At 36.0% G+C, this 13,477-nt stretch overlaps 1 protein-coding gene across 5 annotated transcripts in view; it reads left to right on the plus strand.

Annotated features, from left to right (window-relative positions):
* The window catches only part of LOC308527660 (cytochrome P450 1A4-like), a 55,889-nt gene that overhangs the window by 12,633 nt on the left and 29,779 nt on the right, over window positions 1–13,477 (plus strand). For 3 of the 5 annotated variants that reach the window (XR_013996636.1, XM_081103063.1, XM_081103061.1), the window contains exons 2-5: window positions 10,071–10,909; window positions 12,183–12,306; window positions 12,776–12,865; window positions 12,948–13,068. Coding sequence is in view for 3 of the 5 variants with exons in the window: in XM_081103063.1 (XP_080959189.1) it covers window positions 10,071–10,909; window positions 12,183–12,306; window positions 12,776–12,865; window positions 12,948–13,068 (1,174 nt within the window). In the remaining 2 variants the exon portion in view is untranslated. Of the gene's footprint in view, window positions 1–6,798; window positions 7,076–10,070; window positions 10,910–12,182; window positions 12,307–12,775; window positions 12,866–12,947; window positions 13,069–13,477 lie in introns of those variants that run through there. The other 2 variants (XM_081103062.1, XR_013996637.1) reach the window with 2 other exon arrangements.

The following is a 13,477-nucleotide window of genomic DNA, read 5'->3' on the forward strand; positions in this document are numbered from 1 at the left end:
AGGGAGGCCCCGGCCAGCAGCCACTAGGGACCCTACCCATGCACGAATTTCATGCACTAGGCCTCTAGTGAAAGATAGAGTCACTCTTCTTAGTAAGTTTGTAATGTATGTTTACTTATTTAACAAATACTTACAGAGTTATACTATGGATTAGGCACTCAGTATATAATGATGAACAAATTAGACAGATTGACATATTGTTTAGGCAAATTTCATCAGGTGGGAAAGGACTTAAAATAGTTACCAATGGAAGGAAGAAAAATGCTAATAGCTGAAATAAAGGGCACCCTGGCATGCTGCTGTAAATGCTTTAATTTTTATGAGAAAGCTGAAGGTAAAGGGGAGGTCCTATTCCTAGGTAAAGAGTTTATCTGCGTACAATACTGGTAGAGACTGTGAAAAAGGCCCTAGAAACATCTAGCATGGGCAGGAGAAAAGAAAATTAATGAAGAACAAAATACATCACATTAGTAGAAAATAGGATAAGTTGAAATTGAATACTGATTAAACAGTGGTTTTTAAGCTTTATTTGACTGTGCCATAGTTAAATAAATTATTTTCCATTTCTACACAGTCCACAAAAGAGACACACACTTAGATGTCTTCACACACATTTAAGCACAAGTTTCACTGATTATGACCTACTAATAGGCTAAATCCATATCTTTGAAAATGCTAAATCAAGTAGTCCTTAATTCTTCTCAACGAGCCATAGATTTTCCAGGACTTCAGTGTTGAGAGTAAATGGTGATATCTGAGATGTGGTACAATTCTACACTATTAAGTTAGTAGATTTAAATAATTTTACTATGTATTTATTCTTTTGCATGCTCATTTCAGGGACTTTTTACTTTTACCAGTGTGATTTTGAAAGTGTATGAAAACTGAAATTCTTAAATAAAGGATATCCAGGATAAATTTAGGTTTCAATTTGTAAAGTTTATTTTAAAGATACCAATGACCAAAAAAAAGTCAGTGATAAATCACAGTATTATTTAATCATTAATTTAAGTTTCAATTTACATTATAATAGTGACATTAGATGTGTAGTGTCTTGAAAATATGGAGGTTTATTTATTAATGTTGATTCATGCGACTATTTTTTCAATCTATTTTGATAATTAGTTGAATTTTGAAATAATTAGAAGAGTAGGATATCACATGGAAATCACCATCTTTGTACTAAACTTTTAGGAATTGAATTTCTCGGATGCAATGGAGTTTGATCATAGTGTTTAACTTATGTTATTTAGAAATACACCAATGTAAATTGAGATACTGGAGACTCAAACCGACACTTTCATATTATGTAACAAAATTTTAGGGCAAGAAAACAAGGCAGGCACCAAAAAGTAAGTAAGGAAAAGAAGCATAAAACTGATTGTCCAAGACACACAAAATAGACTTTGATAAAGTTTTCTATTAATCCAGATGTTTGGATCGCATTTCCCACATAATAGAAAATGAACATGTGCTTCCTATAAATAGGCCTATATTATGATACCATTTAATTTCCCTGCTCTTACATGTTATGGGGCAGAGGCTAGAGTAAATCTTCAGTGATAATTATAAAAGTCATGGGCCTCTGTTAAAGCTATTGTATGAGAAATTCCATAATTATTCATGATGTTATGAATGGAGGTTGAGGATGGAGGCTTTGGGTCTTTTGCTCAGGTTTAAATGCTGGTCCCAATGTTAATAAGCTGTGTACTTAGAGAAACAAACTATCACTGGAACTTTCTGGAAAAAAATGCATAATCTGAACATAATCATGAGGAGAAGTCAGATGAATTTATGTTTATAATGACATCTGAAGAAAGAATCAGCCTGTACTACTATTTTTCTTTTTCTTTTCTTCCTTCCTTCCTTCCTTCCTTCCTTCCTTCCTTCCTTCCTTCCTTCCTTCCTCCTTTCTCTCTCTCTCTCTCTCTCTCTCTCTCTCTCTCTCTCTCTCTCTCTTCCTTCCCTCCTTCCTTCCTTCCTCTCTCTCTTTCTTTCTTTTTCTCTCTCTTCTCTCTCTTCCTTCCTTTCTTCCTTCCTTCCTTCCCTCCTTCCTTCCTTCCTTCCTTCCTTCTTCCTTTCTCTCTCTCTCTCTCTCTCTCTCTCTCTCTCTCTCTCTCTCTCTCTCTTCCTTCCCTCCTTCCTTCCTTCCTCTCTCTCTTTCTTTCTTTTTCTCTCTCTTCTCTCTCTCTTCCTTCCTTCCTTCCTTCCTTCCTTCCTTCCTTCCTTCCTTCCGTTCTCTCTCTCTCTCTCTCTCTCTCTCTCTCTCTCTCTCTCTCTCTCTCTTTCTTTCTTTTTCTCTCTCTCTCTCTTCCTTCCTTCCTTCCTTCCTTCCTTCCTTCCTTCCTTCCTTCCTTCCTTCCTTCCTCCTTTCTCTCTCTCTCTCTCTCTCTCTCTCTCTCTCTCTCTCTCTCTCTCTCTCTCTCTCTCTTTGCTTTAAGCCTGTATTCTTCTAATGTGTTAAAAGCACAAAAGACAAAAGAAAGCTGTGTAACAATTCTAGACTGAGAGCGCTTATAAAAACATGACAACTACATGCAATGTGTTTTTCTTCTGCTATTATCGGGTAATTTGAATAAGACAATATTATTGTATCATGGTTGATTTCCTGGCTTTACTTGTACTGTAGTTATGTAAGAAACTGTCTTGGTTTAAGAAACACACTCCAAAATATCCAGAGATAAAGGGGCATCAATCATGTCTGCAACTTACTTGTAAAAACAGAGAGAATAATAAAGCCAAGGTGATAAATGTCACCATTTTATTCTTGCAAAAAACACCATTGAACCACAGTGAAATATTCTAAAAAATGGGCATAATTATACTGAACTGAAAACAACAACAACAACTTATATTCAGGATTAAATGAGATCATTTATATGAAGCTGCAAATAATGCTAAAAAATGTTAGGAACTAGATGTTTCTACAACAACAAAATATATCTTTTCCAAAAATACCTAGATTTCTGCCAAAGGGACTGCAATAAGGCTTATTGGAAAAATAGGGTTAGCAGCAGGCCACTCAAAGGCATTCTTATTTTCAACCAGTGCACTAATAAAAATCATTAAAACCCTAATAAAATCTCAACACCTTACATCGCCATTGGCAATCCACACTTTGCCCTTTCACTCTCAGCTCAGACTTTTTTCTCACAGAGATCTTTAAGGAGGGTCTTTATATTTAAAAAGACCAGTTTCATAAAAAAGAAATGATCTGGGGTATAGAATTCTTAATCAACCACCTTTTAGTTTTTAAACCACAACAGTAAATATTTTTGGATATTTTCCATCGACATTTTCAGTTTCACCAGATAGCTAAATGTACGGAAGCATAGCCACTAAACCAGCCATCGAAGAAGAATATCTCAGAATTTAAGCCTCCCCCACCCCCACTTAGTTCTTCATCTATTGATAATGATGCTCTTTGAGAGAAAGTTTGCTCCTGCTGACTTCAAAACATTCATATACTAGGGGAAATCACAGACTGAATAAACCCGACTTCCTCTTTAAAATAACACAAATCCCCTAACAGATATGAGTACATTTCTTTTACAGAAGCATGCATTGTAGGAACAGACTGTATTATTTCCTAAGAAGGAAAAATAAGAGGGAATGAATTTTATAAAGAGTATGTTGTTAAGCATGGGCAATTTGAACCAGGAATAGTATTATGGAGAAATAGAATAGGCTCTACTGAGTGTCTTAGAAAAGTGAATAAAATAACAAAGGGCCATCTTCCTGGAATGGATGGGTCCTTCGTAGAACAGATGAACTAGATACATTCTTGAGTTTGTTTTCAGTCCTCTAAATGGATTCACTGTAATCTCAAGTCAAATCTAGACCTAGTAATACAGTCATCGCTATTACTCCTGGGGGTCAAGTACTCTTTGAAATTATTTTTTATAAAGAAAGAGTGGCTTTTATATTTATTTAAGAAAAGTTCAAGTATTCAAACACTGCAATATTAAAATAAAGGGTAAAAAGATAATCCCAGCTCACTTATCTCTGAAGTGGTTAGAAGTGATACATGAATAAAGAATTAAACTAAAAACATTTTTAAAAATCAACACAAGGCAATGCTTGAAAGAGAACTTTGACCACATGTTCATTTTTAAAATTTATATACCATGGCATGAGAATGAGAAATGCATGCTAAATAAGTTGGGTACTACTAACTGAAAAAAGAAGCCTAATATGTTGAGAATTATAGTTTTTCACCTGAGAATTTTGGTCATACCTTTTTTGTTGTGACAAATTGTGTGTGTATATATATATATATATACAATTTTAATCATTTTAATCATTTTTAAGTACACAGTTTAGTGATATTAAGCACTAAAGAGTAACTTTCCATTCTTTCCCTCCCCAACCCCTAAAAACTACTATTCTACTTTTTGTCTCTATGACTTTGACTACTCTTGGTACTTAATATAAATGGAATTATACAATATTTTTCTTCTGTGACTGGCTTATTTCACTTAGCATAATGTCCTCAAAATTTATTCATGTTGCTGTATATGTCATAACTTCTTTCCTTTTTAAAATTAAATAATATTTCACTGCATGTACATATTAGTAATACTAAGCATTTTTCATGTGTTTTTTGGCTACTTGTATAGTTTTGAAAATACCTATTGAAGTTCTTTGCCTGTGTTTTTTTCTTAGGTTATTGCTGGTCAGTTATAGGAATTTTTTTTTCTCTCTTCTGGACATTATCCCTTGTCAGATACACGATGTGCAAATATTTTCTCCCATTTTGTGGTTGCCTTATCACGATCTGTTGACAGTGACCTTTATTGTACAAAAGATTTTAATTTTGATGGTCACAGATATGGTCAAATGATTTTTTACTGCCAATAACATTTGATCATTTGGCCATCTATTCTATTCTATTGGTCTATGTGTCTTACTTTTGATTCCTATAGTTTTGTAGTAAGTTTTGAAATCAGAAAGTGTGAGCACTACAGCTTTGTTTTTCTTCAAGATTGTTCTGATTATTTAGAGCCCCTTGAAATTCCATATGAATTTTTAGATGATTTTTTCTTTTTCTGCAAAAAAAGCCATAGAAATTTTGTTTCATAAACATGAATCAAAATATAAATGTCTTTCCATTTACTTGTGTTTTATTTAATTTCTTTCAGCAATTTTTTCTAGTTTTCGGTGTATAAGCCTTTTACTTTCTTGGTTAATTTTATTCCTAAATATTGTACTTTTTGATGATGTTGTCTTGATTAAATTGTTTTCTTAATTTCTTTTACAGATTGTTCATTTTTAATGTATAGAAACCAACTAATTTTTGTGTACTGATTTTGTATTCTGCACCTTTGCTGAATATATTGACTAGATCTAATTTTTTTGAAACAATTGTTTAAGTTTTCTAAATATAAGATTATACTGTCTATGACTTTCTTCCTTTCTAATTTGGGTGCCTTTTATTTCTTTTTCTTGTCTAGTTGCTCTGGCTAGAACTTAAAGTGCTATGTTGAATGCAAATGGGCATCATTGTCCTATTCTTGATCTTAGAGGAAAAGTTTTGTCTTCCATCACTGAGTGTGATATTAGTTATGGATTTTTCACATATGGATTTCATTATGTTGATGTAGTTCTTATCTATTCCTAGTTTTTTGAGTGTTTTATCTTAAGTGTTGGATTTTATCAAATCTTTCTTATGTCAGTTGAGATAATCGTGTGGTTTTGATCTCTTCATTCTGTTAATGTGGTAGACATTGATTGTTTCAAGACTCTTTAGAGCAGTGGTTCTCAACCTTCTGGCCCTTCCAATACAGTTCCTCATGTTGTGACCCAACCATAAAATTATTTTCATTGCTACTTCACAACTGTAATGTTGCTACTGTTATGAATTGTAATGTAAATATCTGATATGCAGGATGGTCTTAGGCGACCCCTGTGGAAGGGTCTTTCGACTGCCAAAGGGATCGCGACCCACAGGTTGAGAACCGCTGTTTTAGAGCAACCCAAGTCTCATTGAATTTTTAGAGTTTAAATATTTAGAAATCAAGATATTTTATGCATATGACACTATAGCTCAGGGCCTGAAGGTTTATCATTGAGGAAATATATTAGGTTTAGCTTGCACTTTGGGGATTGCTTTCTTCCCTACGTGAGCACATTCTGACTAACAATGATCATTCTTGGATATTCCCATTAAACGATGACCTTGAAACCTCAAATATTTATGTACCAAAGATTCCAAAGCTTAAAGTGTTTGTTATATAATCAGTTGCAGACATCTTGACAGGACACAGATCATTTTCCTAGTAACAGGTAGAAAAACTAGCCTTTAGATGAAAAAAGTGCTGTGAGGTAGGTAAGACTATATTCTTAAATCAAAGCTATGAATATCAAACTCAGAAGCTGACTGTGCTAGTTGTGTAAATACAAATCCGGATGTTGAAGACTCCTGATAAATCTACCAAATCCACCTGAGAAAGGGAACCTAAGTTTCCTAGATTTTTAAGTCCAGCTCTCTCCTCCTCCCATTCCTTGCCTAGAGTGCAGTGCATTTTCCTGGTTTCCTGAAACTCAAAGCAAAGCAATGCCTCTGTACCACTGTCTTTTTCCTTCCTGCTTATTGCTTCCTTACTGCCTATCTTTTGCCCTTACCTCTGCTGCTCACCAGCAATTTAAAAATGACAGCTTTTCCATTCTCCCTTTCCCAATTGATCTTGCTTGTTTCCAAGATCAATTTCTATCTCATCCTCTTTTTCAGAACCCCTTGCTCCATTGTGTCCCTCTCCCACTCAGACTAGAATCCTACAGCTTCCTGGATCCAGTTCTGGCTACAGAGGCTGCTTCATCCCTCCCTCAGCTCTCAAATGCCCTAATCCAGTTCCAAACTCCTCCCCACATGGGTCCAAGGTCCTCTCCTCCTGTTCTCTTCCCAGAATGTTCTCTCCCAGCCTTTCCCGAGGCCTGCGGCTGTTGCTGCTGCTGCCGCTGCTGCAACCAGACTGTTCTGTTTCTCAGGATACCATCAACTTTCCCCAAAACTTTCTCCGTCATTAGATCCTTCCACTAGATTCCTCACACTGACCTGCAAGATCTCTTGGCACAGGTGAGCCTTCCAGCATCACTGTAATTTGGCTAAATGGATTTGTTGATGTCATAGCAGGTTGTTTTTCCTCCAAAAAAAAAATGTCCTCTGCTTAGAATGCCCCTTAGTCATATTAAGGAGCTTTTAAAAAATGCATCTACCTCTAGAGATTGAATTTAATTGGTTGGATATGGCCACTGCAATAGTTTAATAGCTTTTGGGGTGGGGTTGCGGTAGGGGGAGGGAAAGGGGGGAAGTCTAATGTGTGTGTTCAAGTTTGAGAATCAGTACGAACTCCCCCCAACCTACGTAAGCTTTTCTTACCTGGGTCGTTCTAGAGTTCCCCTTGAATCTTTGATGATGTAGCAGCCCACCCTTGGGGAACCCTTTACTCTCTGTCCTCAGCCCTAATCCACTCCCAAAACAACAGGAACAGAATGTGCCTTCAGAGTTTTCCAAGAAAGTTGCTGGGAAAGTTGGCAATGCTTCTGGGCCTGGTAAGCTGCCAAAGAGAGTTTAATGAAAGAAGCTAGAAGAGCCCAGGCTGAAAAAGAACTCAGGGTGATCACAGTTGTTTACGTTTGTTGATGAATGGTAAACTGCCTGGAAACTCTGGCAACATAATATTGGTGCGCAATTAACCCTGTACTCACACTAGTGCTTCTGCCCCATGTTCCCTACAGTGGGCCTTCAAAGTCTTCCAGTCTAAAGTAGTCATTTTATAGATGAGGAAAATGAGGAAAAGGAAGATGTAATTTAACAGAAGTCCCACAGCTAAACAGGGGAGGAGTGAAGCAGGAAACCTAGTCATCTTTATGAGGATCCAGAATTCTTCCAGATACACCCACTTCTCACCTATTTAGCAGTCTGCTTTGGAAATGCTACTGATAGTTCTCAATGTGCAAACTGGCAGTTTGATGAATGCCCAAGAGAAATTAAATTTTGTAAAAAAGCAAGTGCTAGAGGTAATTGATGATTCATTATTCAGCTCAAAAAACAAGGGAAATAAATGGGGGAAATGACTTTCTCTCTCTAAGCTTCTTTATAACTCTCACAGAAGTATGAGTTTCGAAAGACAATGTAGATTTAATGCTGAGTTCTGGGTCTGGCACATGGTAAGTGTGTGATACATGGTCACAGTTATTTTTAATGGAAGAGGCTTTGCAAAATCAGCACTCTGCAAAGCAGAAACACAATGAGCCCCCACTCTTTCCATTCTGCACAGAGAAAATGAAATGTTCAAACTATGGCTGTTGCATTGATTATAGATTCAGGTTTGTTTCTGTTGCATTTTTATTTTTAATTTAAATGTGTATTCAGGTTCTTTTTTCCATAAAAGAAGTTGATCTCTCACTTTTAACTCCAAAGTTCATTTTTTAGTAATCAGGGCCAATCCAGGTGGTGTAGTGGAGTGGCACTGATTACTAAAAAAGGAACCACATTTTGTCTGTGAGCTGGAAAAGTGAAGCAATCAGGTAAGACAGGTAAAAACAGTTTGCTTGCATGTTCATTTAAATTGTCTAGAAAACCAAGTGAGAACCGGGCATTTACATTGTACAACGAGTATATAGCCTATTTGCCCCATAAATAATTTGAGAAAGGTGAACAGTTCAGTTATGTATGCTTTTAAGGGAAAGTTTTTTATTCCTTCTATAGTTACTATAAAATGCAATAGTTAACAAATACATTCTCATGTGCATGAAACTTTTTCTTTTGTTAGGACCCTCTTTGATGAAGTAATAGAAACAAATGGTAGTTAGTTTAAAAAGGAAAGAACTCAGTCCAAGAATAAGATCTCATGAAGGTGCAAGAAGTCATGCATGCAAGGTCATGAGACCTCCCTCAGTCTATTATTTCTTTTCTTTTCTACTCCATTTATTTTTAAGATCTGCTTCCAAAGTTCTTCATGTCCTCCTAGTGTAGTGGTCGACAAACTGAGGCTCGCGAGCCACATGTGGCTCTTTGGCCCCTTGAGTGTGGCTCTTCCTAAGCCTTAGGAGTACCCTAATTAAGTTAATAACAATGTACCGACCTATATAGCTTAAGTTTAAAATATTTGGCTCTCAAAAGAAATTTCAATCGTTGTACTGTCGATATTTGGCTCTGTTGACTAATGAGTTTGCCGACCACTGTCCTAGTGGGTTAAAGGTCCCCAAATCATATCTTCAGACTTAGATTTTGTAGATATAGCTGCCAAAAAGAGGATGATTTTTCACAGTTCCAATTCCATATTCCCAAAGAAGGTTCATTTTGGATCAGTGGCCCATTCTTGGATCAACCACCAGTGGCTACATGGGCAAGTTCTGGAGCAGGATAGCACCAACAGGCCATGTTTACAAGTTGGCTAGGAAGTCCAAGGACAGGCTTGGCAGACAACCAAGTAGATATCTACTAAATGGCTGTAACTCACTAAGCACTTATTTTTAATAATTATTTAATTTGATCCTCAAACAATGACAACTCTGTACTCAACTCTATAGCATTTTCTACTTTGTAATTTTATCTTTGTCTACCTAGTTTCCTCATTAGTAGGTGAAATTTTGTATTTTTAGTGCCTGACATTGGTGGAGGGGGGCATGCAGTAGGGTCAATAAATGTAGGTTGAAAGAATGCATGGGTAGGATACTTTGATAAGAAGCCTGGGACAAACGTCGATTAAGTGACAGGAGGAAGATCATCAGCTAATAACGAGCATGAGATCAACTTCTATAGTCTCAATCCCTTTCCCCAAAACTAGGGTGCTTTCTACATCAAATTGTCCTCTTCTCCTGTCTATCATGTCAATGACTGACAGGAAAAGATTTGATCTGGTGTTTAGAATTGTAAAAATAATAGAACTGGAATAAAGGTACAATGCATTTTATAAGAATTTGATTTTGCCCTCTTAGTACATTGTTTAAGAATAGTTTCCAAATAACTACAGAGTCTGTATTTTTCATTTAAACGTTCAAAGGGGGAAAGACTCTTAGTCTATGCTTGACATGGCAAAAATAATGTTTATATGTTTCTATTTTAGGGTATCTATTTTTGAAAATGATATTGGACAAGGCAATCACTCCTGAAGAGGTAACTACTTCTCTCATCATTTTGGTGATAGTTTTTGTTTTTGTGAGAGCCCTCATGAGTAAGCGGAGAAGGCAGGTATCTCCTCCTGGCCCGTGGTCCTTCCCCCTCATAGGAAATCTTCTTCAGCTTGGAGACCATCCTTTCCTGACATTCACAGAGATGAGGAAGAAATATGGAGATGTCTTTCTCATCAAACTTGGCGTGGTGCCTGTCGTGGTGGTGAATGGAATGGAAATGGTGAAGCACGTGCTCCTGAAGGATGGAGAGCATTTTGCAGGCAGACCTAACATGCATACGTTTTCTTTTCTGGCAGAAGGGAAGAGTTTTTCATTTTCAGTCAATTATGGAGAGAGTTGGAAGCTTCATAAGAAAATAGCGTCCAGTGCTTTACGAACTTTTTCTAAAGCAGAAGCAAAATCCTCCACCTGCTCTTGCTTGCTTGAGGAACAGGTCATCGAGGAAGTTTCTGAGCTGGTGCAAGTCTTTGCAGAGTTGACTTCGAAGAAGGGTAGCTTTGATCCCAGAAATGCCATCACATGTGCCGTGGCCAATGTTGTCTGTGCCCTTTGCTTTGGCAAGAGGTATGACCATAGCGATGAGGAGTTTATTAGGATAGTTAAAACTAATGATGACTTACTCAAGGCTTCCAGTGTAGCTAATCCCGCCGATTTCATACCATGTTTTCGCTACCTTCCACTGCGGATTATAAATGCTCCTCGAGTGTTTTATCGGGCCCTGAATGAGTTTATTACACGACACGTACAAGATCATCTCACTACGTATGATAAGGTAAGAATTTAAATCCATGCCAGAACGAGGGATTTGTTGAGAAGCAAAAGATAATGATGAGATGTGTTGAGTACCCAGAAAGTTATATGTATTCTTCCCTGGCTCTTTCACTGTAATTTTGCCATAATGACCCTTACCAAAACTATTAGGAAATGTGAGCTCCAGTCAGTGAGATTATAGGGCAGCATTATTTAGTTCTCATGTAGAGACCTTAAGAAGAGTTTTTAATTCTTTGAGACCTTAGAAATATCCCTAGTGTGTGGATAAGGTACATACTTGAATTATAAATCTATAGTTGGCTGATGAATGATGAGCATGGAGGTGAGTTCCTTGAAGAAATGAACTAATGATTTTGTCTCTTTCATTTTACATCTGAAATTATGAGGTCTTAAAAGTATCAGCATATTTTTTTTCAGAGAGTGTTTTGAATAATTACAAAGAAGATTGTATTGGAAGCTTCCAAGTTACCCTCTTTTCCTATTTAAGTCCTTTTAATATATGGAAATGAACTTTGAGATCAAATACATGTAGATAGAAAATTTCTTGAGGTGACAGAAGTGGACCTTTGTGAGGCCACTCAATCTTTTTGGCTAAATTTGATGGTCCAGAGAAGAGTAAGTTTCTCTCATGAAATAGGTGTGTACTAGAAAGTATCCTAGCTCTTGGAGGCCAATTTGCTGAGATGATGGCATCATGAAAAAAAAAATTAAAAAGAAAAGGTGGATAGTTGAACAAATGAAGAGATGTAAGGAATTAAGACCCTCCAATGAAAAAGAAAAGGCAGTAAACAATCGGTTTCAAGGTACCCATCAGAATCTTAGAAAAAATACAGTAAGTAAAAGAATTTATAGAGTCATAAATTTTCTTCCTGTTCCCTAACCTACTTTAGCCTCATCTCTTCTTGCATGGCGATTACAGTAAAATTCTTAGAATGGGCTTGGAAACCTCGTATTGTATTCATTGCCTGGCAATTTCCCTAGAGTAAGTTAATATTTAATTTTTGTAACTGTGCTTCCAGCATAAGGACTTTTTTATTTATTGAAAGAAATTTTAAGAAGAAAATTGAGTTTGATAACTTTTTTTTTAATTCTACATACTTTTAAAATTGAGCATTACCATTGACAAGCAAAACTGCAAGTTTTGAAATGGTGTACTATAGTCTCTATATTCCTAAGTGAATTGAGTTCATTTTACATAACATGGTACATGAGATTCATCTGTGATATGAAATGTAGGTAGGGATCAATAATTATACTAAAAATTGTCTCCTCAGAACCATATGCGAGACATTACTGATGCTCTGATTAATACATGCCATAAAAAATATGCCACTACCAAAACAGCCACCTTAAATGACGATGAAATCATAAGCACTGTGAATGACATCTTTGGAGCTGGTATGTGAAAGTATTTGTCAGTATGTAAGACGAATAAGGTCTAATTGCAATTTTTGTGTGTGTTCTACAGTTTAGAGTATTTCCTCCTTTTGATGTAGGCCATTTTGTATAGTTATCTCACTCTGTATACCTAGAAATGGGGTCCCTGGATCATATGATAATTTCTTTTAATTTTTTGAGTAACCTCCATACTACTTTTCATAGTGCATGAGAATTCCAATTTTCTACATTCTCACCAGCACTTATTGTTTTCTGTCCTGATAGTGAGTATACTAATCGATGAGAGGTTAAGCCTATATTCTGAAAAAAACTTTTAATGTATAATAATTACTTTATTGTGAGTTTACTGATTTTCAGTTATATTTAGATTCTTTTCTCTAGATTCATAATATTCAAATATGAAGCAAATTGAAGATACAAATTTTGCTAATGATTTTCTTCAGGGCATTTTGTCTCATTCCTTTTTCAGGGTTTGAAACTGTATCAACATGCCTGTACTGGAGCTTTCTTTATTTGATACACTACCCAGAAATTCAAGCCAGAATTCAAGAAGAAATTGGTAACATATTTTCAGATGAAAAATATAATTCTTACAATTGTCATTTTTATTAAGTTTTTATAAAAACCACCTCTTCTTTCAGATGGAAACATTGGTCTAAAGCCACCAAGATTTGAGGACAGGAAAATGTTACCCTACACAGAAGCTTTCATAAATGAAGTGTTCAGACATGCCTCCTTTATTCCTTTTACTATTCCACATTGGTAAGCAAACGATTCTCCTTCGAAGCAGCAACCAATGGCAGGTTGAGGGGGAATGAGGAATCTAAGGCCTTAGAATACTTTCGGTCCTTTAAAATACATATTATGTTAGTATTACTTTGCTATTATTTTAAATCTTAATTCTTTTTATTTTTAAATTCTCTAATGAAATTCTTACATAGAAAAACAGCATATGTTGCGAATGTTTTCATAACCAAACTATGATGTCGCTATTTTTCATCTTATATGTACTGTTTAAGGGGAAAGAAGGCTATAGAAGTTCCAAACAATGGATAATACAAACATAATATACGTTTGGACATGAAGTGTCATACACACTCACTTAACTTCTTCTCTGAGCCGTCTTAGCCACCTGCTGATGTGGCTTCATTTTTAGTAGCTTAGAATTTTG

Source organism: Myotis nattereri, assembly GCF_964212035.1.
Source record: "Myotis nattereri genome assembly, chromosome: 12".
NCBI classification, from domain to species: domain Eukaryota; kingdom Metazoa; phylum Chordata; class Mammalia; order Chiroptera; family Vespertilionidae; genus Myotis; species Myotis nattereri.